The sequence below is a fragment of the Aspergillus flavus genome, chromosome 7 (genome assembly GCF_009017415.1).
Source record: "Aspergillus flavus chromosome 7, complete sequence".
NCBI lineage: Eukaryota > Fungi > Ascomycota > Eurotiomycetes > Eurotiales > Aspergillaceae > Aspergillus > Aspergillus flavus.
In genome coordinates, this window is record NC_092404.1 from 666,589 (window position 1) to 688,014 (window position 21,426).

The 21,426-nt window shown below is 50.3% G+C and overlaps 9 protein-coding genes across 9 annotated transcripts; 4 read left to right on the top strand and 5 right to left on the bottom strand.

The window, feature by feature from the left end:
• Positions 1–129: 129 nt before the first annotated feature.
• On the bottom strand, positions 130–1,316 carry F9C07_2063902 (uncharacterized protein; the record flags this gene model as incomplete). The annotated part of the gene is made up of 4 exons (XM_041287394.1): positions 130–255; positions 307–521; positions 575–674; positions 726–1,316. 4 exons carry the CDS (start codon positions 1,314–1,316, stop codon positions 130–132), a joined length of 1,032 nt encoding a protein of 343 aa, XP_041149989.1.
• A 260-nt stretch (positions 1,317–1,576) lies between these two features.
• Positions 1,577–4,680, top strand: F9C07_5386 (uncharacterized protein; the record flags this gene model as incomplete). Its single annotated transcript, XM_041295088.1, has 3 exons — positions 1,577–1,994; positions 2,050–2,348; positions 2,407–4,680. The coding sequence occupies 3 exons, from the start codon at positions 1,577–1,579 to the stop codon at positions 4,678–4,680; spliced, it is 2,991 nt and encodes a 996-aa protein (XP_041149990.1).
• A 1,064-nt stretch (positions 4,681–5,744) lies between these two features.
• On the bottom strand, positions 5,745–7,438 carry F9C07_5387 (putative glucose-methanol-choline oxidoreductase; the record flags this gene model as incomplete). Its single annotated transcript, XM_041295078.2, has 4 exons — positions 5,745–6,538; positions 6,733–6,859; positions 6,914–7,200; positions 7,255–7,438. The coding sequence occupies 4 exons, from the start codon at positions 7,436–7,438 to the stop codon at positions 5,745–5,747; spliced, it is 1,392 nt and encodes a 463-aa protein (XP_041149991.2).
• A 481-nt stretch (positions 7,439–7,919) lies between these two features.
• On the bottom strand, positions 7,920–9,720 carry F9C07_1840655 (uncharacterized protein). Its single transcript, XM_041295079.2, has 2 exons — positions 9,390–9,720; positions 7,920–9,317 (listed from the first exon to the last, which is right to left on the bottom strand). Exons 1-2 carry the CDS (start codon positions 9,459–9,461, stop codon positions 8,247–8,249), a joined length of 1,143 nt encoding a protein of 380 aa, XP_041149992.1. The 5' UTR covers positions 9,462–9,720; the 3' UTR covers positions 7,920–8,246.
• A 260-nt stretch (positions 9,721–9,980) lies between these two features.
• Positions 9,981–11,922, bottom strand: F9C07_5389 (putative MFS aflatoxin efflux pump; the record flags this gene model as incomplete). The annotated part of the gene is made up of 4 exons (XM_041295080.1): positions 9,981–10,853; positions 10,932–11,267; positions 11,380–11,661; positions 11,737–11,922. 4 exons carry the CDS (start codon positions 11,920–11,922, stop codon positions 9,981–9,983), a joined length of 1,677 nt encoding a protein of 558 aa, XP_041149993.1.
• Positions 11,923–12,632: 710 nt separating this feature from the next.
• On the top strand, positions 12,633–13,667 carry F9C07_5390 (putative short-chain dehydrogenase/reductase family protein; the record flags this gene model as incomplete). The annotated part of the gene is made up of 1 exon (XM_041287388.1): positions 12,633–13,667. One exon carries the CDS (start codon positions 12,633–12,635, stop codon positions 13,665–13,667), a length of 1,035 nt encoding a protein of 344 aa, XP_041149994.1.
• A 381-nt stretch (positions 13,668–14,048) lies between these two features.
• Positions 14,049–15,686, top strand: F9C07_2280612 (putative oxidoreductase). Its single transcript, XM_071510448.1, has one exon. It carries the CDS (start codon positions 14,288–14,290, stop codon positions 15,284–15,286), a length of 999 nt encoding a protein of 332 aa, XP_071366883.1. The 5' UTR covers positions 14,049–14,287; the 3' UTR covers positions 15,287–15,686.
• Positions 15,687–16,089: 403 nt separating this feature from the next.
• On the top strand, positions 16,090–17,094 carry F9C07_2062029 (putative cortactin-binding protein; the record flags this gene model as incomplete). Its single annotated transcript, XM_041287389.2, has 1 exon — positions 16,090–17,094. A coding segment is annotated over one exon (1,005 nt), but the record flags the coding sequence as incomplete, so codon positions are not given.
• Positions 17,095–17,816: 722 nt separating this feature from the next.
• F9C07_1842512 (C2H2 finger domain protein) lies at positions 17,817–20,599 on the bottom strand. The gene is made up of 5 exons (XM_041295081.2): positions 20,223–20,599; positions 19,934–20,168; positions 19,511–19,833; positions 19,077–19,465; positions 17,817–19,023 (listed from the first exon to the last, which is right to left on the bottom strand). The coding sequence occupies exons 1-5, from the start codon at positions 20,510–20,512 to the stop codon at positions 17,999–18,001; spliced, it is 2,262 nt and encodes a 753-aa protein (XP_041149996.1). The 5' UTR covers positions 20,513–20,599; the 3' UTR covers positions 17,817–17,998.
• Positions 20,600–21,426: the final 827 nt, after the last annotated feature.

Consider the following 21,426-nt stretch of genomic DNA (forward strand, 5'->3'; position numbering starts at 1 on the left):
CTTCATGATACTGTAGTTCTCTTATCCTTGCTTTGTTAGTGCTACGGACCAGCTGGACTGGTCTTTATTTGCTCCCTCTTCATGTTTGGTGGCATTCACGTTCTGTTGGCAGTAGCAATGATAGACATTTCACAGACTATTCCTCTTCTTATCCGACTCCGGTACGTACGAATAGAAAGTGCGAGTGGATATCAGGGCAAACCACGCAAGACCAATCAGGTCCCCAGGCGACCAAGGGACTTTGCTTAGCAGACGCTGCTGGGGGCAATGTCAGTGATTTTCGAGAATCGATGGCGGGGCCCAAACCTTTTTGAGTCCCTCAAAGGACCCAGCTGATGTCGTCGCAGAGAGGAACTCGAGAGCAGCCGAATCAGCGGGCCAGCGGTCGATCTTGTCAAGCCCGATTGCCCCGTCGTCTTTGGCATACTTTTGCATCAACTGCATCAAGACTCGCGCGACGGGAAACAAATCCTTTTCTTGGATTCTACCCGGCGGCCGTTTGGAGAAGGAATCGAGCCGTGCTAGGAGACAGAATCAGGACTCGGGTTCGCAGCAATCCAAGCCGCGGACTTACCGATCTGAATATTTCCCTCGAGATCCATCAAGATATCGGACGAATCTAGCGACGGATTATGGAGGTTGTTCGAGACAAGATATGAAAGACCATCAACGAACTACGGATGTTAGCTCCAGTACGCCATAGGACTAGAAGGAGAAGACGATACCTGAGACATAATAGCAGCCAGCTGTTGGTCGTTTGGGAAGGCTTTGCAGGCAACGATATGGTCCAGGGTGAGTGGATAGAACCTGCTAATCGTATATAGGCTGTCGGGAGTCCGGAAACATTCCAAAACCGAGGCTACCCTAAGGTGGCGAATAGAACGGAGAAGGCTCAACATTCTCTCTGCATCTTCTCCGGGGTACTGGCGAATGGTCCAAGGTCCCCGTCTGCCCGATTGCCGAGTGCACACAGTAACCTTTCCTGCAAGGTCACAGTCATAGGATTTCTTAAAGGTCTTCCACGGCGCTTCATTTCGTACAACCGGATCCGACCCTGCAGCCTCTCCAGCTTCATCGATTTTCGAGAGAGTTAGGGCTCGCGGTGGACCACGAAGGATCTTACGGCCGGGCTCTGGGGAAGATGGGGATGCGCCTCTTTTCGTCAGGCGTCCCGTGGACTGAGGAGCCTCTTTGCCCTTTTCATCGCCTCTTGGAGGTGATGACACAGGAGGCAAGGATTCATTGATGGGCGGGTTTGAGACAAAAATCCCATCCAATTCGATCCTAGTGCTTCGCTTGTCAGAATTAGGCTTCATGACTGCAAAAAGACGGCGAGCCGAAGTTCGGAGTGCAATGCCGTATGGAATGGCTCATACATGTCCCAGACCCCATGATTTTATCCTAATGAGGACCATATCACTGCGGAAGTACTGAGGAGCTTCTGCGGCGCTAACCGCAGAGGGAATGGGACCTTTTTGTTGCGGTTCCGAGACTTATACAGTTGATGATATAAATCACCGCCATTGTTCTGTTTCCAGTCCGCTACGAGACTTCGTGACCGCAGCCTGCCTTCATAATGCAGAGGTCTCTATTCACCGAAGAGGAAGTCCGACTGGCAACGGAGCGGCGCCTGAAATACCTCGGAACCGCGAAAGTTCCTATCAATCACATTCAATTTGATCCTCCTCTACCCAGAGATCTGGATCCTAAGAATTTGAACCGGCTCCGGGAGATCTTCCGTAAGAACCGCTGTCGTCGCCTGGATATTGACAATCACGTCCCGGCCATTGTGTCTCACCATGATCTCAGTCTCGCCCTCCAAAGGGCGAATGTTCCGCAGGGGTCGTTGCTGACTAATGATCCACGACACTTTCCCCTTTTGGGATTCATTCCTGGGCACTTACGGGCCCTGCACGGGCGTCACCGAGTGCAGGCGGGCGCCGAGATGCTGCCACCAGCGGACCGTTGGTGGACGGTGGATCTCTACTCGGATGGTACGGCGGCCTCTTTTCACATACTCCCCTTGCTTCCAGCTGATAATCAGAACAGACCTCGGTGAGGGCCTGAAGACCTCCCTGGTAGAGGAGTATGCCAATCAGAAGAAACCGACGGATGGAGAAATATATCGTAAGATTCGGCAATACGAATTGGAGGACAATGAGACCTTCCGACAGCGTTGGTTCGTCCGATTATCACCGAGCAACCAAGATCGTCTGGACCAACTGGATAATAGACGGAACCGTCGTCTCCGACGCGCCTTTGATCGACTATTGGCGATTCCGGGGCTTTGGCTTCATGGGATGAGAATCAGCATGCTCCACCGTCTGATTGCTACCGGTTGCGTGGAAGTAAGCTGTGGAAATTCCTTCGCTGATTCTAGTGGCCATGCTGATTGCAGCTTTACAGGAGATCCTCACGTATCTTGACCATATCGGTGACTTCTGGTCCTCTTTGGTTGCCTCCGGTCCTTCAGCTCTGAAGAAGATCGATGCGGACACAGTTGATGCCCTGCAGCTGCTGGCACCGGGTAAATGCCGATCCGATGCGCAGAAGGCCCGCGGGCTGGTACTCGGTGGTCAAGTATTCGCTGGATTTGACGATGAAGAGCGACGGCTTATATGGAATCACATGCAAGAGTTCGACGGGCTAATTCCATCTCTATATACTTTTTTTGAAGACTTTAAATATCTGGAAAGCTGCTCGCGGTGCGTGAAGCGGCTGATTGGACCCTCAACTAACTCTGTATGGAAATCAATGAGCTCGATCTTCATTCCGTCGGAAGGGGGCGAGGGTGTCATTCAAACCTCCGAGTCGACTTTCCGGTCGGAGCGGGCGTCTGATGCGGAACGCCTCGATAAAGGGTACCTGCAGGTGTGGCTGTATGCGATGAGACACTACCCGTTGATGCCACCGGACCCAAAGAACGACGACGATTTACTCGCCAAGCCAGAACGGGGCAAGGCTGATGACAGGGTGATTTATGATATGGCCGAACTCGCCCGCCGGCTTGGGTTTGATTCACCAGAGATCAGGGCGTTGACAGGTGGCTCTCCTGACCATCAAATCGCACGGGCCGCCTTACTTCAGGCTAGGAAACCGGGTCGCTTCCGGTATGACCCGCAGCAGTTCGACGCTCTGGTTCAACGTGTGGTCGAATGCTTCGCAGCCGCGGTTCCTGAGGAGGCCGGGCAGGTTTGCGAGCTTCTTGCGGACAGCTCGGTGAGTGCTCGGGCTCGCTGCGGAATGCCACGAATGCGTACGCATAAACAGGACAGTCCTTTGCTCTTCTTCGACCGTCTACATGCGGATGTCGAGGTTGCCGACACAATAACAACGTTCTTTGTCCGACGTTGTGTATATTTTGCTTTCTTCGGGAAACCAGCCCGGCTCGGGTCTGTTGATGACCACACAGGACATTCTCCTGCAGACGATCCTCCTGGGTCACCATTGTTCGTTGGTGAAATGAGGCCGTCGAATAATCATGAACCAGGAGCACCCCTAGTATCTCGTCCCCATGGACGAGATGAACTACTAGATAGCTCGCTGAGGATTGGGGCCGACGGGGAAAGGGAGGCTCAGCAACGACGAATGGGGAGTATCCAAGCACGGAGACTTCAACCACAGCACGCATCAGTGGACCAAGAGCCGATGGAGCTAGACCGGATTGGCACTGAAGATCCAGACGAGAGCATGTCTGACCCAGAGCCTTTGACGTGGGAACGTCCAGGAAGTCCAGCAGTGGCCCCTCAGGTGGAACCTGTACCACCTAGCTCAACGCTAGTCCCTCTTGAATCACTGGAGCACGGCACCGCGGTCTCAGTGTCTGAAGATGGAGAGCACACGCCACCCGCTCCTGGACAGCCAGAGTCAAACATGCCGCACCAGCCCGTCTTGGATGACATAGATACCTCTAGTCAACATACGAGGATATCCCTTGAGGCAATACCGCACACGCGAGACTCAACCCAATCTACACCGGCTGCAGACGCTGGGCAAGGCTCCAGTGTCATGACGCAGCCGACCTTAGAAGCATACCTTGACCAACTACAGAGGGCCCAGGAAGAGCAGGAAGAACTAGAGAAGCGACTCGAGCGAGAGCGTCTCGAGGAAGAACTTCATCTTTCACGTGAGGAAGCACCTGTTTCGGAGCCAGTTCCTCGACAAGGGCAGACTCCGATAATGGGAACTGGGATTGAGTCAACCGATGCGGCTCAGGGGCAGGCGCCAGCGTCAAGTCCCGGGCAGGGTGACAGCAACATCCGAAGCCACAGTCCGCCTGCTAATATTATCATGCAGGTGGGGGAAACCCCGCCATACGTCGGCATTACATTTTGGAGCTATGAGCGAGATGACTGGAGGTTATCGGATAATCTACAAGTAGATCCGTCGGACCCGTCGCCAGTAGAACGTGTTGCGAGAAAGTATACTTGGAAAGATTATTCGTTATACGACAAGAATATGCAGAGCCTCAGTCCGGCACAGTGCTATCGCGCGGCTACTATTGATGGCAACAATGCGATATTTATCATCTCAAAGCACGAGGAGGAAAAGCTTGCAGCCGAGGGCCGGTTCGTGAACGATAAAAAGATTCTGTCGTTGGTTTCACGTGTACTTGAGCCAGAACCAGCATCCCCAGTGAAACGCCTCCGATTCCGTTCTGTTTCGCCAGAGGAGCTATGAGCCGCCTTTCATGTTTAACTTGCAGATATGTGACTAGACTTAAGGCGCATTCCTGAATATGGCGTTTAGAGGAATGGGTCGGGCGTCTCAAAGCGAGAGGCGGAACAGGATGCATTTTCTGTGTCGTGATATGGAATATGAAGAGTATTCTATGTGTGTCGTCATGTGTATCGCCTCGTATGAGCAGGATCCTGTGTGAATGGCCACGTGAGTGTATTCGACTTGGAAATGCCAGATTAAGAAGACCTTCCTGAGAGAGAACCCTTCTTGTGAGGATCCTCTTGTGAGGAAATGCACCATGTGACTCTCGACTTGGAATAGACCACCAGCTGAGAGGAAAAGGGCCTTGTGAACCATCTCCTGAGACAGCTCTAGTAATAGGATCTTCCAATCAAGGCCTCAGCGCTCACATTCCTCCGCATAGGTCGTCGGTTGGACTCGCTGGCGAAGACCTCGGCGGCTGCGGTCCACTGCGGTTATCCATACATTGGCCGCAGCAGTTCAAGAATAACTGATCTCATTGGCCTTTCAGACCCACCGTGTGAATTTATAGGAATGGGGAATCAAATCGCTGGTCGAGTTTTTTCAATGTTGTCTTTCGGGCAATTTTATGATTCGATCATCGTTTGGGCCTAGCTCTAGTATATAACAGCAATCACGCGTGGAGAGTAGTCTATTCCACTGTGCGATAACCTGGCCGCCTCGATAGGTAACGAGGTAAAAGAGAAAAATATGTCCTGAGGCGGCGGACAGTCCATGTGGTTATGCCTGTCTTATTGTCACAAATGGCCACCTGCTATAGAGACTGGGTTTTCAGCTACATCCAATCGGTTTGGTGACGAACGTGTGGGCCCAAGAAATACCATGGCGCTAGCCGGCTTCACCATACGAGACACCTGGACTGCACCCATCCACCATCGGGTACCTGCCACTCGAGTTATTGACGTGAAGCACGAAGAAGTATGATCGTAGCTCGAATGCAGGATCACAACAGTAGCCCCCACTCCATCCTTATGATGTCGGCATCTAGAGTTATCAGAGTCAGTACTTGTGTGCCGAGGCCACTACCAATAGCGGATGCCTACCTTTTCACCAACAGCGTAGGTCGTTGCCAGCGGTGGAGCCGTCAAAAGCATCGGCCAGAAGCTTGTGTCAACGACCCTCAGACCTTCCACACCATATACTTTCATCCGAGGATCCACAACTCCTCCCATGTTTCTAGGCATCATGGCAGCTGTACAACATTCATGTCCACCAGTGACCCCCATCGTTGCAGCAAAAATTACCTTCAGCTGCTCTATCGATGTGATGTTATCGCCGAACGGCGCAGCTTCATGCGGTCCAAGGCTTTGCATATAGGGGGTGGACATAATCTCTCTGTTTTTACCGAAAGTGGCAAGGAACAGGTCAAGGTCGAGGGGGTCAGTAGCGGTGCCAAAGTCAACTAAGGGCGGAGCCCGAGGGTCAGTTGATTTGATGTTGACCGAGCCACGACTGAGGGGTTTGAGCAAAGTTATTGTGGCAACTCTCCCGGTGGTCCAGTGTATTAGCCCGACGGGTACGTCAGGGCCTTCCAGCTGGGAGAGGATATGTTCCCGTTGAGCTATATAGCCTGCTCTGACGGTGGGGTGAAGGTTGGATGGTAAAGATGTGGACACATGAGCGACTCGGGCTGAGGACACGATATCTTTCCAGTTAGAGGTTGTGTTTCTGAGAGGTGGATTGGCAAGCATCGTGCCTAGACCCCGCACTATGGTATAGGCTCCTTCTCTTGCAGTGTTATATAAATCCCGCTGTTCCGCATCATATGTTGCGTTGGTGTCGAGCATATCCGTGTTTGGCATTGCGTTATTCTTAACTGTGCCTTATTAGCACGCGCATGGATAATCTGTATGGTTGCTCACAAGTATATGGAATAGTCAAACTCGGATGATCTTGGAAGTTAGCTCCGACGCCAGGAAGGTCAGAAACAACTTTTATCTCCAAGTCCCTAAGGATTTTTCTAGACCAAGTGGTGAGAAATATAGCATTAGGATACAGGATTATACTTACCACTGCCAGGGAAGTAGTAGTTTGGGTAAGACGCTTGGACGGGGCCTTCAGTTCCGTGAGCCGACTCTACCCATGAGATGTTGGCTTCAGCGGCGAACTGCTCCGACGGCAGTGTAAAGCTCTCAGACTATAGAAGCATGAGAAGTGATCAGGGAAAAGGTTCTACGAAGTGAATACTCACTTTCTTGAAATAGGGCAACAAGTCGTCCCACGCCCAGCCTTTGGCGCCTAGTTCCTCCCATGCCGCATACTCAGGTTTAGCGCCTCGCAGATAAACCATTGCGTTAACTACCGAGCCGCCACCAACAACACGAGCACAAGTGGCCAGGAATGTACGGTTGTTCAGTGCTGTCTGCGGCTGGCTTGTCAGAGGTTGCCAGATATAGGCAGCAGGGTCATAAGCTCCGGGAATTGTGACACCCTCTCGCCCATCATCCAATGGGCCGGCCTCAATGACCAATACTTTGACTATATTCTCACTCAGCATGTTGACCTAGACAGGATGATGGTCACTGTGGTTACCAGCCGGGTGTTCAGTGAGACGATCGGCCACAGTGAGGCCCGAAACGCCTCCTCCAACAATGATAAAGTCATACTTGGTAGCCGACGCTACTTCGTGGGAAACTCTAGTCGCAAGTTGAGAAGTGTGCAAAGCATTTGTCAAGGCAATAAAGCCAAGAATGTAGACCACAATATTAGTAGCCATAGTGCCTCTGGATAACAAAAGAATAATAGACAGAAGCCCAGCGGAGCATGAGTGGCCGACTTTATAGTATTTGATCTTGTATGAGCAACGGAGTCACCGGGCCTAGGCATACAATGTAGTTGCCCCTGAGTATCCGCTAAATTCCTGTCGCCTTCACACACGTCTGTTGACTTACGGTTATTGTGTCCTTGGCGGAGGCCTACGTCTCGTTCAGCTTGGTATCTTTTTGTTGTGTTGTTGGTGTTTGACACGGTACTTACTCTGAGTGCGTATTACCTGTCATGGAATCGGGGCAGTGCACCGGTTGAGGGATTGATTCGGACAAAGTCTAACGCGACTAGGACGTGTATACTATCACCGGATGTGCTTGGCAATTTCCATTGTTGGTTGATAGTTCCGGAAGGCCTTCGTCTAGGGCAGGGATTGTCCCAAAGATCGCATACACTAAAGGGAAACTCACATGATGCACGGATACTAACGTAGAACGGCACCGTATTCATACGATAAACTGCGACTCCACCCTAATGGCAAGTGGGTTAGAGTTACGAATTTATAAGGATTTACGTTCGGGGGAATTTCTGATTGAAGGGCGCCGCATCACAAGGCCGCTCTGACGAAACATTCAACGTCGTGCTCACGATTCTTTTACGTGCTCTTGCCCCTCATATGAGCAACTACCGTGCATGTACAGTATACCGAACCCATTAATTGGCGCTTCTACATCTTGCATCATTCTACCACGGAGCCAAACCAAGACCGACACGCAGCAAAACTTCTGTTTGGATGAGTAGGGAAACGGTGAGTGCAACTAAACCAGATGCTGCGTTTTATGGCAGCCAAGTGTAGCAATAGAGCCCTGGACCCCAGGGGAGAGAACAAGTGTCTTCCCAAATACTACGTCCTCGGGCCACCGTATAGTGTACTCCATATCGTCCTTAAGGAGGCCGCGAATTTGTCGGAGGAGCACCGCGGGCCAGCTCTGCAAATACCAATTGTCTCCACCCAAATGCATCAGGACGGCAAAATGGGCAAATATTACGATGGCCGCTTTATGGTGGGCAGAGCACATATCCAAGAAGGCGCTGTCAACGTGGCTTGCCCACCCCCATATCGCCCGGATTTGTGCCGGATTACCTGGATCGCACACAAAATGGGCAATGCTGACAAAGAGTGACTCTGCAGCATGGAGACACACCACTCTTGCCTGATCCATGCACTGACGCTGTATAAAAGCTCGCAACGATACCAACTGCGGAAAGGCTGATTCGAGACCCTGGATGGGCTCAAGCTTGCATGGGTAAAATTTCCCCACAAGAAATGGATCCGAAATGGTGACAGATGCAAGGTGTTGCTGGACGAGCGAGGTCGAGCTCCTGCCCAGGCGAATAGCTTGCACAAGTTCTTTGACAGGGTCGAAATTTGGTTGGATGCGGCTCGAAAGAGCTGGACGGCGGAGAGGCTCCGCCAAGGCATACATTGAAGTATAGAAGCAGAAGCTCAGTAGGGCTCGACAATGCGACTCGTCCAATTGCTGGACATGCGGTCGAGCCCGTGTAATTGCGGCTTGCCGGTGCGCGACCGCCCTGGTGTACCACCTCGTCTGGGACGGGTCTTCGTCGAAAAGCTGAAGAGCCGCAAGAGCAAGAATGCTATTAAGCAGGTAGTGGTGGGAGAAGCCGAGACGAACGATGTCGTGGTCTGACTGTTTGGCTGGCCCAGATGCGTTTGCAGGAATGGGACGCCGGTACCAGTAGTCAAGTAATTGGAGATCGTCCAGTGTATCCTGACTGAGCGTTGCCGTTGTGACGCCCGGCGTGGAAAAACCACACTGGATATTATGCCGCTGGCAGTTCAAACATTGTGGATGAACCTCATTGCACTGGGGCCAGATTCTTTTAGCTTGGACGTTCGCTCGCGGAGATTTGTGCCTCCGAGGTCGGCAGTACCATACCTTGACATGTCGCTCTTTGCACTGCTCGCAACCTTCGCGGGACTTTAGATGAGCTCTGCGTTTTCTATTCATTATCTTGGATGTTTCAGAGAGGGGTAGACGAAGCCGTAGGGTAAGCGTGGCTGAGTTGACAGAGCACGGCGATCAGAGCTGTTCATCGTATAAATACGGTGCCTAAGTGATGATCCCTGATTTGCCACATTCTTGCAAAGGTCTAGACATCGTATTAATACGACAAGGTTTGGCCCACTTAGAGGCGTTGTGGCCAATGACTACGACCAGCCAAGACCGGCTGTCCGTGCTTGGTCCCGGTAGAAAGCGGAGTGGATATGCTCCGTACATTTGGTTAAAGATTTCCGCCATGCCGATAGCAACACTCCATGCGACAATATGATAAGTATGACTGTGTGTGTTCATTCAATAAGGGCCAGCCACTGGATACGATCTTGTTCAGTATTTGGATTGATATATTACATAGTCTGGTGAGCTGGACATATTCTAGCATCGTCCGAACAGCTTGACTAATAAGTGTAGTAAGTACTTGAGATAGCAACAAGCGTGGCAGCAAGCAGTTGGCCACCTTGAAACCTGTTAAGCCTCTTCTTTTGTCCCTTTATCATTCTGACCCCCAGTCACATTGTTCTCACTCTCTGGTGTAGTTCTCTTCACACTGCGCCATTCCATCGCGAGGGCACCGAGGATAGTGAGGCATGCCAGGATCAACCCCACCAGAAAAACCTGCCGGAGTGCCTCATTGTACGCTGAAATCACCACTGGCCTGATATTACCCGGCAGCTGTGTGATCGTAGTGGCGCCCTCGCTCTGAAGAAATGTTGCATCAAAGCCCGGAACGCCTTGTAGCCGCATTAACAACTGGTTACCGAGAACGTTCTGGCCCACGCTAATAAAGACAGTACCACCCAATAACTGGCTGAAGAGCATAAGAGAGGTACCGATTGGGACGTCCTCCGCTGGCAGCACGGTCTGCGCTGCCAAGTTTGGTGCCTGGAACGATTGCCCTAGTCCCACGCCAAAGAGCACCTGGTAGCCAATCCATCTGGATCCTGGTGTTTCAACTCGGAGAGTGCTTATAAGCCCAGCGCCGACGGCCATGAGGCTCACCCCGATAATCAAGAACGGCGTGTAGTATCCAATGCGAGACGTTAGGACTCCAGCCACAACTGACGACACCACCATCCCAAGTACCAAGGGTAGCAGTCGAATCCCGGAATCCATCGCCGAGAGGCCGTGGATGGCTTGGAACCAGATGGGTAGGAAATATATGAAGATCATCATCTGCGCACCGATGCAAAACGTGGAATAGAGCCCGGCATAGATACTGCGCTGAGCAAAGATCCGCGAGGGAACTGTTGCCGTCTCAGGCTTAAGGATTTGCACTACAATGAAGGCGACGAGAAGAAATCCGGCAATGATCAAAAGGATGATGATGCGCCATGTACTCCACTACCAGCAAGGCAAAGTCAGTTAAAGCTGCTTTGTTGGGAAGCTCTTTCAGTAGTAGACGTGTAATATCAGCCATACCGCGTAAGTTGAGCCTCCCCACTGCAGAGCAAGTAGCAAGCAGACGACACCAGGAATGAGTGCCCCCGTTCCAAGTAAGTCAAGGCGTGACATTTTGGTCTTGAGCGGCAATTTGGTTGAAGCTCGATCCGGCACGTGGAGGAGAAAGAAAATGAAGACCACGGCGAACGCCCCGAACGGCAAATTGATGTAGAAGCACCAACGCCACGTAACCTCAGTCGTAAAAACGCCTCCCAGTAAAGGGCCAATAATTGAGGAGAGACCGAATACTGCACCGAATATACCCTGGTACATTGGCCGCTTGCGTAGTGGGATAGCATAGACAATAATAACAAGCTATCACACACAGTCAGTGACAAATCTAAAGCACACGCAGGTGGGGCCTCCAGAGCTCAATCACCAAAGTAATCATATTGAGCATGGAATTTCATGCTGCCCTGTTACTTACCGTGCCTGACATGATCCCCGCTGACCCGAGGCCAGCGATTGCCCGTCCGAGGATGAACGCGACAGAGCTTGGTGCCGCGCCACAAATCGCGGAACCAATTTCAAAGAGTAGGATAGCGGATAAAAAGGTATATTTAACGCTGAAAAATGTATAGATCTTACCAAAAAGCAGCTGAAAGGCGCAATTCGTAAGCAAGTAGGCGCTGCCGTACCAGCCTATATCTGTTACCGAACCAAATTCGTCCGTGATCTGGGGAATGGCTGTAGAGATGACAAGACGGTCCTAGCTCGGTCAGTGAACGGGCTGTGGATGTATGGATGAATGGCGGAGCATGCACTGAGGGCCGCAGGGACCTACCAATGCCACCAGAAACATGGTCACAAATACTGCTAATAGAAGCAGTGCCAGCTGAATTCCTGTGGGATACACATCGCTTGACGCTGTGATTCTGGTTCGATCCCCAGACTCTGTAATCGTATCGTGGACTGGGTCTTCTGTGCTAGCCCTAGGAATGGTCGTCCGAGACTCTTGAGCTTCTGCCATAACAGGCGGTTCGTTTGTACAAGGGTCTTCGCAAATGTGCAGAGTAAACTGTGACTGGAAACGACGTATGCTAAGCCACTTCTAATAGCTCGAAGATCTCCAGCGGTAAAAAGGACTGGATGGGCTGAAGAGTATAGCGGTTGTAGGGGGATAAAAAGGAATCTCACAACATACGCTTGCCAAATACCATGCTGTGTTTATATGGACACCTGCTGAGATGTCTGTCATTGCCGGGCCGCTTTTCTTTTTCTCTTTATATAAGTTCTACCTTAGTTTATTCCTTGTCAAATATCAGTTAATGGCACTCAGCAAGATGTAACATGGCTCTATTGTTTGACACCCCACCGAATCTGAGGGCCAGTCTCAAATCTAGGTTCGAGTCACCGTATGAATACGGGTGGCGGCTCCGCGAACTCCTCCCGTATAGATACGAATGCTGCCCCACTCTAAACTCCGAACTGCGGATCTCTCGAATACGATAGTGCGGATGAGCTTGTTTGTGCAGCCCAATTAGAGTGGGCAACTCTCCACCCCGACGAGGCGGGTGGGGTGGGGGGTGTTAAATGTCACTAATCTTTGAATGCGTCGTCCACCACAATAAATAGGCTTCCTTCTCTGGCGTAAGGATTCACCAGCTTTCAACCGAACATTCAGCACAATCAAAGTGGCTCACGTCAAATATCACCCTCAGAGCTCATAACAGAGGTCTCATGTCCGCCAACCTCAAAACGGACCTCCCTTGGGAAAGCAGCATTCTTGGGATCCTCTATAAACAGCTTTTTGTCCACCCCAAGCCTCTCCCCACCAAGCCGTCACTCAGAGGACGAACGGCAGTCATTACAGGCTCCAATGGCGGAATTGGCTTCGAAGCAGCGAGGCAACTTTTGCAGCTCGGCTTATCACGTCTGATTATGGGCGTGCGCTCTCAGGCATCCGGCGACGCCGCAGCTGAAAAGCTGCGCGCAGAGTTTCATGGTGCTGATATACAAGTTTGGGTACTGGACATGGCAGAATATGGAGACATCGACGCCTTTGCCAGGCGGTGCCGCGACCTAGACCGCATCGACTACGTTATTCTCAATGCTGCGATGCAGAGCAGCACATTTAAACGTCATCATACGACCGGTCACGAATTGGTGTTCCAGGTCGATTACATCTCCACTGTGCTCCTGTGTATGCTGCTTGCGTCCGTTCTGAAGGACCAGTCTCGTGCCGGAGCAGTGACAAAACCGCCTGTTCTTACCGTTGTCGGGTCGGACACCATGTACCTCAGCAAGTTCCAAGCCGCAGGGCCTGTTTTTCCCCGTATGGATGACCCGGCGGGATACGAGAGGATGAGACAGTACATGGATTCGAAGCTGCTGCTGATGGTATTTGTTCGCCAACTGGCTCGGCAAGTGGACCCAGACGATGTCGTTATAAACGTCTGCAACCCAGGTTTAGTTGCCGGAACAGGCCTAGGAAGAAACGGGAGGCCCAACCCCAGTTTCGTCGAGAAGCATGTGGTCCCTGTATTTGTCAAGGCGCTCGGACGGAAGGTCCAGTCTGGTGCAAGCGTCTATGTTCATGCCCTCTTAGCCGAGGGCCGGAGAAGTCATGGTAGCTTCATCAGTGACTGGACTATCAAGCCCTACGCGGGGTTGCTGTATACTAAGGAGGGTCAGGATTTGAGCGAGCATCTGTGGAATGAGACAATGGAAGAGCTGGGATTTGCGTCAAAGGGTATCAGGCAGTTGTTTAGCTAGTATGGGTAATAATGGAGTGGAGAATTTATTCAAAAATGCTGTTGGCCAGAGGAGTAGGCAATAGTGATTGCCTGACACAAAAGGCAGGGTTCTCACGCCGGTATACTCTACCTCCCACCAGCAGGACCAGTCTAGCTTATCGAGTAATGTCTTCATGCTCCCCTGATGGACTGAGATAGGAGTCCGATACTCCCCTCCAGAAGCAGTTGGTGTGAAAAGGAAGAATTGTGACTCCTTCGTTCGGGCTAATGATAAGGTATCTTCTAATCTAAACTTATTTTGCCCTGGTGACGTCGCACTTTGTAGGCCGGAGTTATCGGACCTTACGTTCGGCCTAGTAAACTCTAACTTACTTTAAAATTCTACGCCGGTACCTAAGGCCCCTGGCAGAGTTTCCAATTTGCTGAAGTGGAACAAGGATGCGCGGCCTTCTCCACTGACCTGGCGCCGGGTATTGAACATCCAACTCCGAAGGCAGCCCACAGCCGAACCCCAACCCGTGTTGTACATATAAAGAGGGGATGATCTGTCTGTGAGGGATCTAAATAGTAATATCCTCGGAAGTGCTTCTTTTTTGTTCTTTACAGAGTGCCTAGAGAGTGACCTCGACAATCAGCGCTATGCGAGCCTGGAAACAACTTTCGACCAATTTGCCTCTTGAGAAGGGCATGAAGCTTGTCGAAGACGAACCCTATCCTTTGTCTCCTAACCCCACTCAAGTTCTTGTCAGAGTCAAAAGCATCGCGGTCAACCCAGCGGATCCTACCTTCGCCGAGCTGGGGTGGCTGGTAAGGTCACTTGTTAGGCTCCATCCAATTCCTGGCATGGATTTTAGCGGTGAAGTGGTGGCGACGGGAAGCAATGTTACTTCTGTGAACCCAGGCGATCGTGTTTTCGGCAGGGTTGATACGCAAAAGGGCCAAGCAGGCTGTATGGCGGAGTACACGAGAGCCGAAATTGAAGGTTGTATGCCTATACCTCCTGGCATTGACTGGGACCATGCTGCAGGGGCCGGCACAGCAGCAATTACAGCCTACGAGAGCCTGGTGCTCAATTCAAACTCTGGTGACCTAGTCTTCATCAATGGAGGTGCAGGGGGTGTGGGAACCTTTGCCATCCAATTTGCGAAAGCTCATGGGTGCAGAGTCATCGTGTCGTGCTCAACCGCCAAAATCGGTATTTGCAAGGAGCTTGGTGCAGATGAAGTGATCGACTATCAAAAGGAGGATCTTGTGTCTGTCCTGAAGGAGAAAGGCAAGGTCATCGACCTGGTAGTTGACTACGCGTATCGGGAGGAGATGAACTTGTACAAGGCTTCGGACGACTTCCTGGCCGATGGGGCAACGTTTGTTATGGTGCCTGGGGGGCTTTCGAGTGCGATTCTTAGGGTTGTCAGCAAAAATTCGCTCTGTCCTCACATGCTTGGCGGTGGGAAAGCCAAATTTAAAGCATATTTTGCGAAAAGCAACCGCACAGCTTTCCAGCAGATATCTGAATGGATGGCAGCTGGGAAAGTCAGGACTGTTATTGACTCTGTGTTTGAGTTTGACGACATGCCTAGGGCGATTGAGCGGATCAAGTCTGGGAGAACATGTGGGAAGATAATAGTTCACGTATAGGAGTTCAATATATTCAGGCGGCCTAACCTGGGATACCGATAATTTCAACTTTTAACCCAGGTAGCGGATTTTGAGAAACATTAGTCGACAGTTTGTCTACCTCAGATGGCGTAAATGCCATGACAGGATCACCAAGAGGATCACTATCGTTAGATATTTGCTGATAGACAAGCCTCCGCAAGGATCTTCTCTGGCCCAGTGCAGAGCCTCAGATCAATAATGGGTTCGAGAAGTTCATACAACTCTTCAAGTCCTTCGAATGTACCGAGGAAGCTAGAAAGTGCGAGAGCCCTCTCCGTGTCTTCCATATGCAGATCAGATTCGATCAATAAGGACGTCAAGGAAATGATCGGACTGGTAACAGGACCTTCCAATCAAGACCAAGGCGCTCATAATCCCCCCCCCCCCCCCCACAGTCATCAGTTGGACTCGCTGGCGAAGAAATCGGCGGCTGCGGTGCGCTGCGGTGCAACTGCGGTGCGCAGCAACCACATACCTCATGTTGATCTATACCTATTGTGCCAATCATAGGGCTCATGGGTCGCACTGCCTCATTTGTACTTGGCTAGAATTCCAGTAGATCTACTATTTCACCGCTCCCGAGGTGTAGTCCGTCCATCCGCATTTTGCGACACCTTCAGCAGGTAGTTGGGACGTCTCTAAACTTCTCCCCCCAAGAGCAGACTGAGGACACTACCGTCAGAGTGAGTAAGAGGGGGCTTGCATTGTGTCGCGCCTTAAAATAGAATTTCTGTAACGGTACGTTCATTGGATAACAGGCCGATCACCTTGAATCACCGTTCGATAAAAGCCATTGCCATCCTGTGAAACGGCGACTAGTTAAGGGAATGGGCAGTAGCCTCATAACCCCTGGTTTGACATTGGAAGAAATATCATTGTGTTTGGCAGTTAAGACAGCGGATCAATCGATCGACGACATCAGAAAGGAGCTCCCGCCCAATGAAGATGCCGAGAAGACCACGGCGAGAGCGAAGACCAGGATCAGAGAACTGTGTGGTCTGTTCCTGGTTGTCATCGATCGGAAGGTCTATCTTTTTCACCAGACCGCAAGGGAGTTCCTCGTCAAGAGACAGGCTAGGGGGGATACTGGAGCTGGTAGGTGGAAACACAGCCTGTCTCCAGAAAAGTCGCACTATCTCCTGGCGGAGATATGCACGCTGTACTTGAGCCGATTTGTTGCCCTCCCTGGGTTCATGGACTATGCGGCAGACTTCTGGGCGGTGCACTTTCGGAGAGCGGCTGTCTCAAGAGGAGATCCAATCGCGAAGCGTGGACGCAAGCTCTGTCGGCAAGGGTCAGAAGTGTGTCAGAAGTGGGCTGCAATTTACAAACGCAGCCGACTCAAATTTCCCGATTCTAATGACACACTTATAGCGTCCTATCTAGGGCTTACGGCTATTGTGGAGATACTTCTTCAGACTGAAGACATAGATGTGGATTCCAAGGACAGCAATGGTCGAACCCCTCTCTCTTGGGCTGCAGAAAATGGATACGAGATGATTGTCAAGTTACTTCTCGATACTGGGAGGGTGGATGTAGAGTCTAAGGACTCTGAGTATGGCCGAACTCCTCTCTCTTGGGCTGCAGAGAATGGACACGAGCGGGTCGTTAAGTGGCTTCTCGACACTGGAAGGATGGATGTCGAGTCCAAGGACAGCAATGGCCGAACTCCTCTCTCTTGGGCTGCAGAGAATGGACACGAGGGGGTTGTCAAGTTGCTCCACAGAGCTAATCTGGGCAATCGCGACTGTGTTAGTGAAGGTCCAGTTAGTGCGTCCCCTGTCTAACATGTCTGCTGTGGATATGACAAGTTTATCATATAAGGAGGAGAGTTCCGCACAGGCAAAACCGATAAACTTGGGACTCGAGGGCCCATTCAACTTAAGGTGTCTTGATAATATCGTATGCCTCGTCGATATGGTTTTGAAGAGAAGTACGCCGAAAACCGGATACGAGATTGTTTATTGTTGTCTAGCCTTCGGGTTACCCAAGTTCCAAACTGGCCAAGACAGCGGCTGTACCTGGTAGAATGTACCATAACCCTTGTGGCCATGAACGAGGCGCGTCGAAGATTCGCATTCTGCTCCTTGCCTTCTTTTTTGTGCGTGCTCCCTTGCCTGGGCCAAAGAAAGGATGACTTGTGATACTACGATGGCCAAAAGCAATGGAGATTGGAGATTTTTACCTTTTCTGTCCGGATCATCAATGGCTGCGGTGTACTGCGGCGCACTGCGGTACGGGGCCCACATACTGCGAAAACTAACTTTGATTGGCTGCATAGGCCCCCGTCCACGAGTCGATCCCGCACACTCCTGTGATACGGGATGAAAGCTGCATTGATGCAGGCTAGCAAGCAGCTGCCAGCTGACAGGAAGGATGATCAAATAGGAAATTCCTTCAGCATAGATAGAGCCTGATAAGAGTGTTAGAGCCAGACTACATTGATGATGATAAAGAATCGGGTCTCCGAAATGAAACTCTTGAATGTCTTATGGGAGGAACGGAATATATCTATGGAAGAAACGAAACATCCTGCTCTGGTACATGTCCATTGTTATTTATCACCGGAGGATCCCTTCACCACGAGCCTTCATTAATGCTGGCTGCTCTGTGTGCCCTCTGGAAAGAACATCCGAGCGTTGTGGCAAATCTCACCACCACTTCCTATGATTCCGGCGGTCATTGCAGAGGCTATGTCACAGTCGAATGCATGTCAAATGCGTGCCGCTGAAGGTGCATTTTGCACGTGAAGATCTCGTCGCAGACATTACACCTTATCTTGGATTGCGTGGAGATATGACGAAGGTGCTTTCGCTTGATGTGCTTGGTCACGTCTCCATGGCTGGAGAATTTGTACGTTCGCTTTCCAATATCCAAATCCTGCTGACCAAGACAGATGAAACAGAAGAGAGGCCTCTCAATTCCCTTCTCGGAGGGCTTGTTCTTCATTACCGATTGAATCGCAGATAGCAGTCTGTCATTCGTTGGGGAAGAAGGCCGGGTCAACTGCATCTCTCCTTTGACATCGTCATCTTGTCCGGTGGCGGAGGGCTCTGTAGCAGAACGCTTATCGCGTGGAAGACGGCAGGTATCACCTTCTTCGAAAAGAGCATAAGCAGCCACAGCATCGATTGCTTCCGTCCGTCTAGCCACTTCCTCTTCGAGTGTCGGGCGAGGTAGGGTGAGGAGGCTCTCAATCAGTCGCTTCTGAGGCAGTGGTACCGCTCCTGAACATTTGAGAGGTTTTTCTTCCTCGGCCAGGTTGAATCCAGACAGCTGACGTCTGATTTCCAGCATCGGTTGCTCGCGGTCGTACTTTGCTTGAATCTGAGCGAGCAATGCGCTCCGTGCTCGCTGCCTAGCACCTGCGATCTCTTGGTTCAGCTTCTTGTACAGTGCGTATTGCTCTGTCCCATGGTGATTCGACAATGGGCGCCCCATTTGGCGACTAAGCTCGTCACGCCGGCGAATCAGGTCAGCGATTTCCGGATCTTGGTTGACGGAGGACGATTGTGCGGTAGTTAATTCTTGAGGGCGATTCGGATCGATGGACCGGCTCATCCGGCATGCGGCACGCATGATGTCGTCTTCAGGGTTAAGACCGCGAATTATAGCAGGGATGTTTTTATTGATCCTTCTGCTGAGATAGTATCGCAAAAAGGTGCGGGTGTCGGCATGATGCATGATCAGATTGCGCAGTGAGTCACTAACAGATCCTATGGCGCGTTAGTTGGTGTAAATCGACGGCCAATTTCCTGGAGTAACGTACCGCTGCTATCTAACGCTGTCCCGGCCCCGTATCGCAAACTGTACGGACGTGTGACTTGGGGAAAACCGGTAATCACCCCTATCTTCTTAACCCAAGGTTCAATCGTCGTATAAGGAAGCGGCTTATCAGGGGATATAGAAATTCCCTGCAAGGTCCGCTCCGACATTCTAAATATGGGGACATCGTCCAGTGCTGGGTCCAGGTGCAAAGGGAGCTCGTTGCATCCATCGCGGATTCGAAGCCGTGGAATCTGGCTAGCAGAAACAAGTACTTCCTCGCCTTCGACCCGGTCAAAAGCACGGTCCGCAAAAATCAAGCCTAGGAGGAAAACGTGAGGACTGAGAACGAGAGAAGGATCGAAAATAATCTCGGGTAGAATGTATGTGTTACTGGACAGGTTAGCCACGAAAATAGAACGGCCACTGAGAACTTACGCATCCTTCGCACCGAGCCATTCCTTGGTAAACTCAAAAGTAAACTCGATAATAATGCGATGAGGGCCGCCTTGCGGGTCACGTAGCAAGCTGACTTGAATGTGGCGATACCGAAGATTCAGAATGGCCTGAGGACGGTTGGTTGTCAGGCCAGCAAGCTGCAGGAAGAGTGCGAGTTCAATACGGTGACGACCATGGCCAAACTTCTTCTTCGTCGTACTGACCGTGGTCTCTACAACCTTGGTCAAGTCCTCGACATCCATCGGCGGTTTGTCGCGCCCTTTTGAGGACAGTTTGTGTTTCTTGGCCAGCCGTCGAATTACCTAGACACCATGGTGCATCAGCTCCACGTCCTGTACGAAATAACGAAGAATCGTTTGGATCATAGCTTTGTGCATCAGGGAAGGGCATGTTTGAACGTACACGACGCATCTGGCGGTTCATTTGCTTTGTGATCTTGTTCGAAGTTTCTCTTTCGTACACCAGGCGAAACACCTTCCAAAAGGTGTCAAGTGAACTCTTACACTTTGTACCTGGGAGCCGCCTTCCATCTTTTCCACGCCGAAGATTGAGGACCCAATCCAGGAAGATATACATGATCGAAATCGACAGGCGTGTAAATTCCTCTTGAGGGTCTTTTCGTAGAAAGGCACAGAATCTATCGGCCAGAGTCAGGCAAACATGTATCAGTGGTTGAAAGGGTAAGCCATACTGCGACCACTTCTCTTCCACCCGATTGAGTAGGGCGGTGGTACCCTTTCCATAGTCCTCCTTGGTGTAGTCGGTCTCGTCGAAGTTCGCAAGCTGCTGGATATAGTACTCTGGTGGATGCTCGTTATCCGCAAAGAGAAGTGCGGCATCACTGGCATCTTTGTCCTGCGAGCCCTCGTCTTCAGGCTCTGTCAAATCCGTATCATAGTGACCATCTTCGGTGCTCTCTCTTTCGGAAGAGTCGCTGTCGTGGGATAACGGGTCGACTGTCTTTCGTTGTTGGCGAGCCATTATACTATACAATGTAGTCGATGACAATATGCGTTTCGAGATAGCCCTCCTGCTTCAGGTCTTTGTGGCACTGATTACTCGGCAGTGGATCGGGAAGACCAGTAAAGAAATCGAAGACTCGGGTGTAGATAGCACAACAGGGGGACAAAAGGCTGCCCAAGCGAGGGGCCACCGCTTATAATGGCACTGTCGAGAGGGCGCCATTTTTGGCGCATTTCGGAGACCGCAGCGACGTGTATGGGAAGTCAGTATTGGCCGGCCTCAAAAGCAGAGTGCCTGGAGGTATACTGCACTGCGGACAAATGAGGTTTGGGTGGGTCGACGATCCGTGCTTGGCGGTGCGTGGACATAAGTCCACGGGGGAGTGGCGGAAGGCGTGGCAGATGGACGGCCAAAAACGGCGTCGACTGCGGCCGTTTTGGGCAGCCCATCTGCCGTCTTCTAGTTTAAAGTAGTTATTTTTTTATATTTTTTTATTAATATTATTATATTTTACTATAAAAAAATTATTAGTATTTTAATTATTTTTTTTATTTTATAGTATCTATATTATTTAAGAACTATTATTAAGAATAAAAAATATAAAAAGAGTAAATTATTTATAATTAATTATAAATTTAATAATATAGTATTAATATTATATAAATAATATAATAATTAAAATACTAATTATAATTAGATATATTTCTTTATTTAATATACTATTTATTATTAATTTATAAAGATTTTTTAAAATATACTAGATAATATATATAATTTATATTATATATTAAAATAAATAGAGACTATTTTCTAGAATAAAAATAAAAAATAAATTATATTTAGTTTAAAAATATAGAAATTAATTATTTAAATTTATATTATATTATATTATATTTTTAATAGAATAGAATTAATTTATTTAAAGAAATTTT

What these genes read in the sequence shown, in the direction of transcription:
- F9C07_1840655 (XM_041295079.2), bottom strand. Translation starts at nt 9,461, where the DNA reads ATGAATAGAAAACGCAGAGCTCATCTAAAGTCCCGCGAAGGTTGCGAG. An exon ending in GCAAAGAGCGACATGTCAAG is followed by an intron (nt 9,318 to 9,389) that starts GTATGGTACTGC and finishes ATCTGGCCCCAG; the next exon opens with TGCAATGAGGTTCATCCACA.
- F9C07_2280612 (XM_071510448.1), top strand. Translation starts at nt 14,288, where the DNA reads ATGCGAGCCTGGAAACAACTTTCGACCAATTTGCCTCTTGAGAAGGGC.
- F9C07_1842512 (XM_041295081.2), bottom strand. Translation starts at nt 20,512, where the DNA reads ATGGCTCGCCAACAACGAAAGACAGTCGACCCGTTATCCCACGACAGC. An exon ending in GTGGAAGAGAAGTGGTCGCA is followed by an intron (nt 20,169 to 20,222) that starts GTATGGCTTACC and finishes TCTGGCCGATAG; the next exon opens with ATTCTGTGCCTTTCTACGAA. An exon ending in TGAACCGCCAGATGCGTCGT is followed by an intron (nt 19,834 to 19,933) that starts GTACGTTCAAAC and finishes CATGGTGTCTAG; the next exon opens with GTAATTCGACGGCTGGCCAA.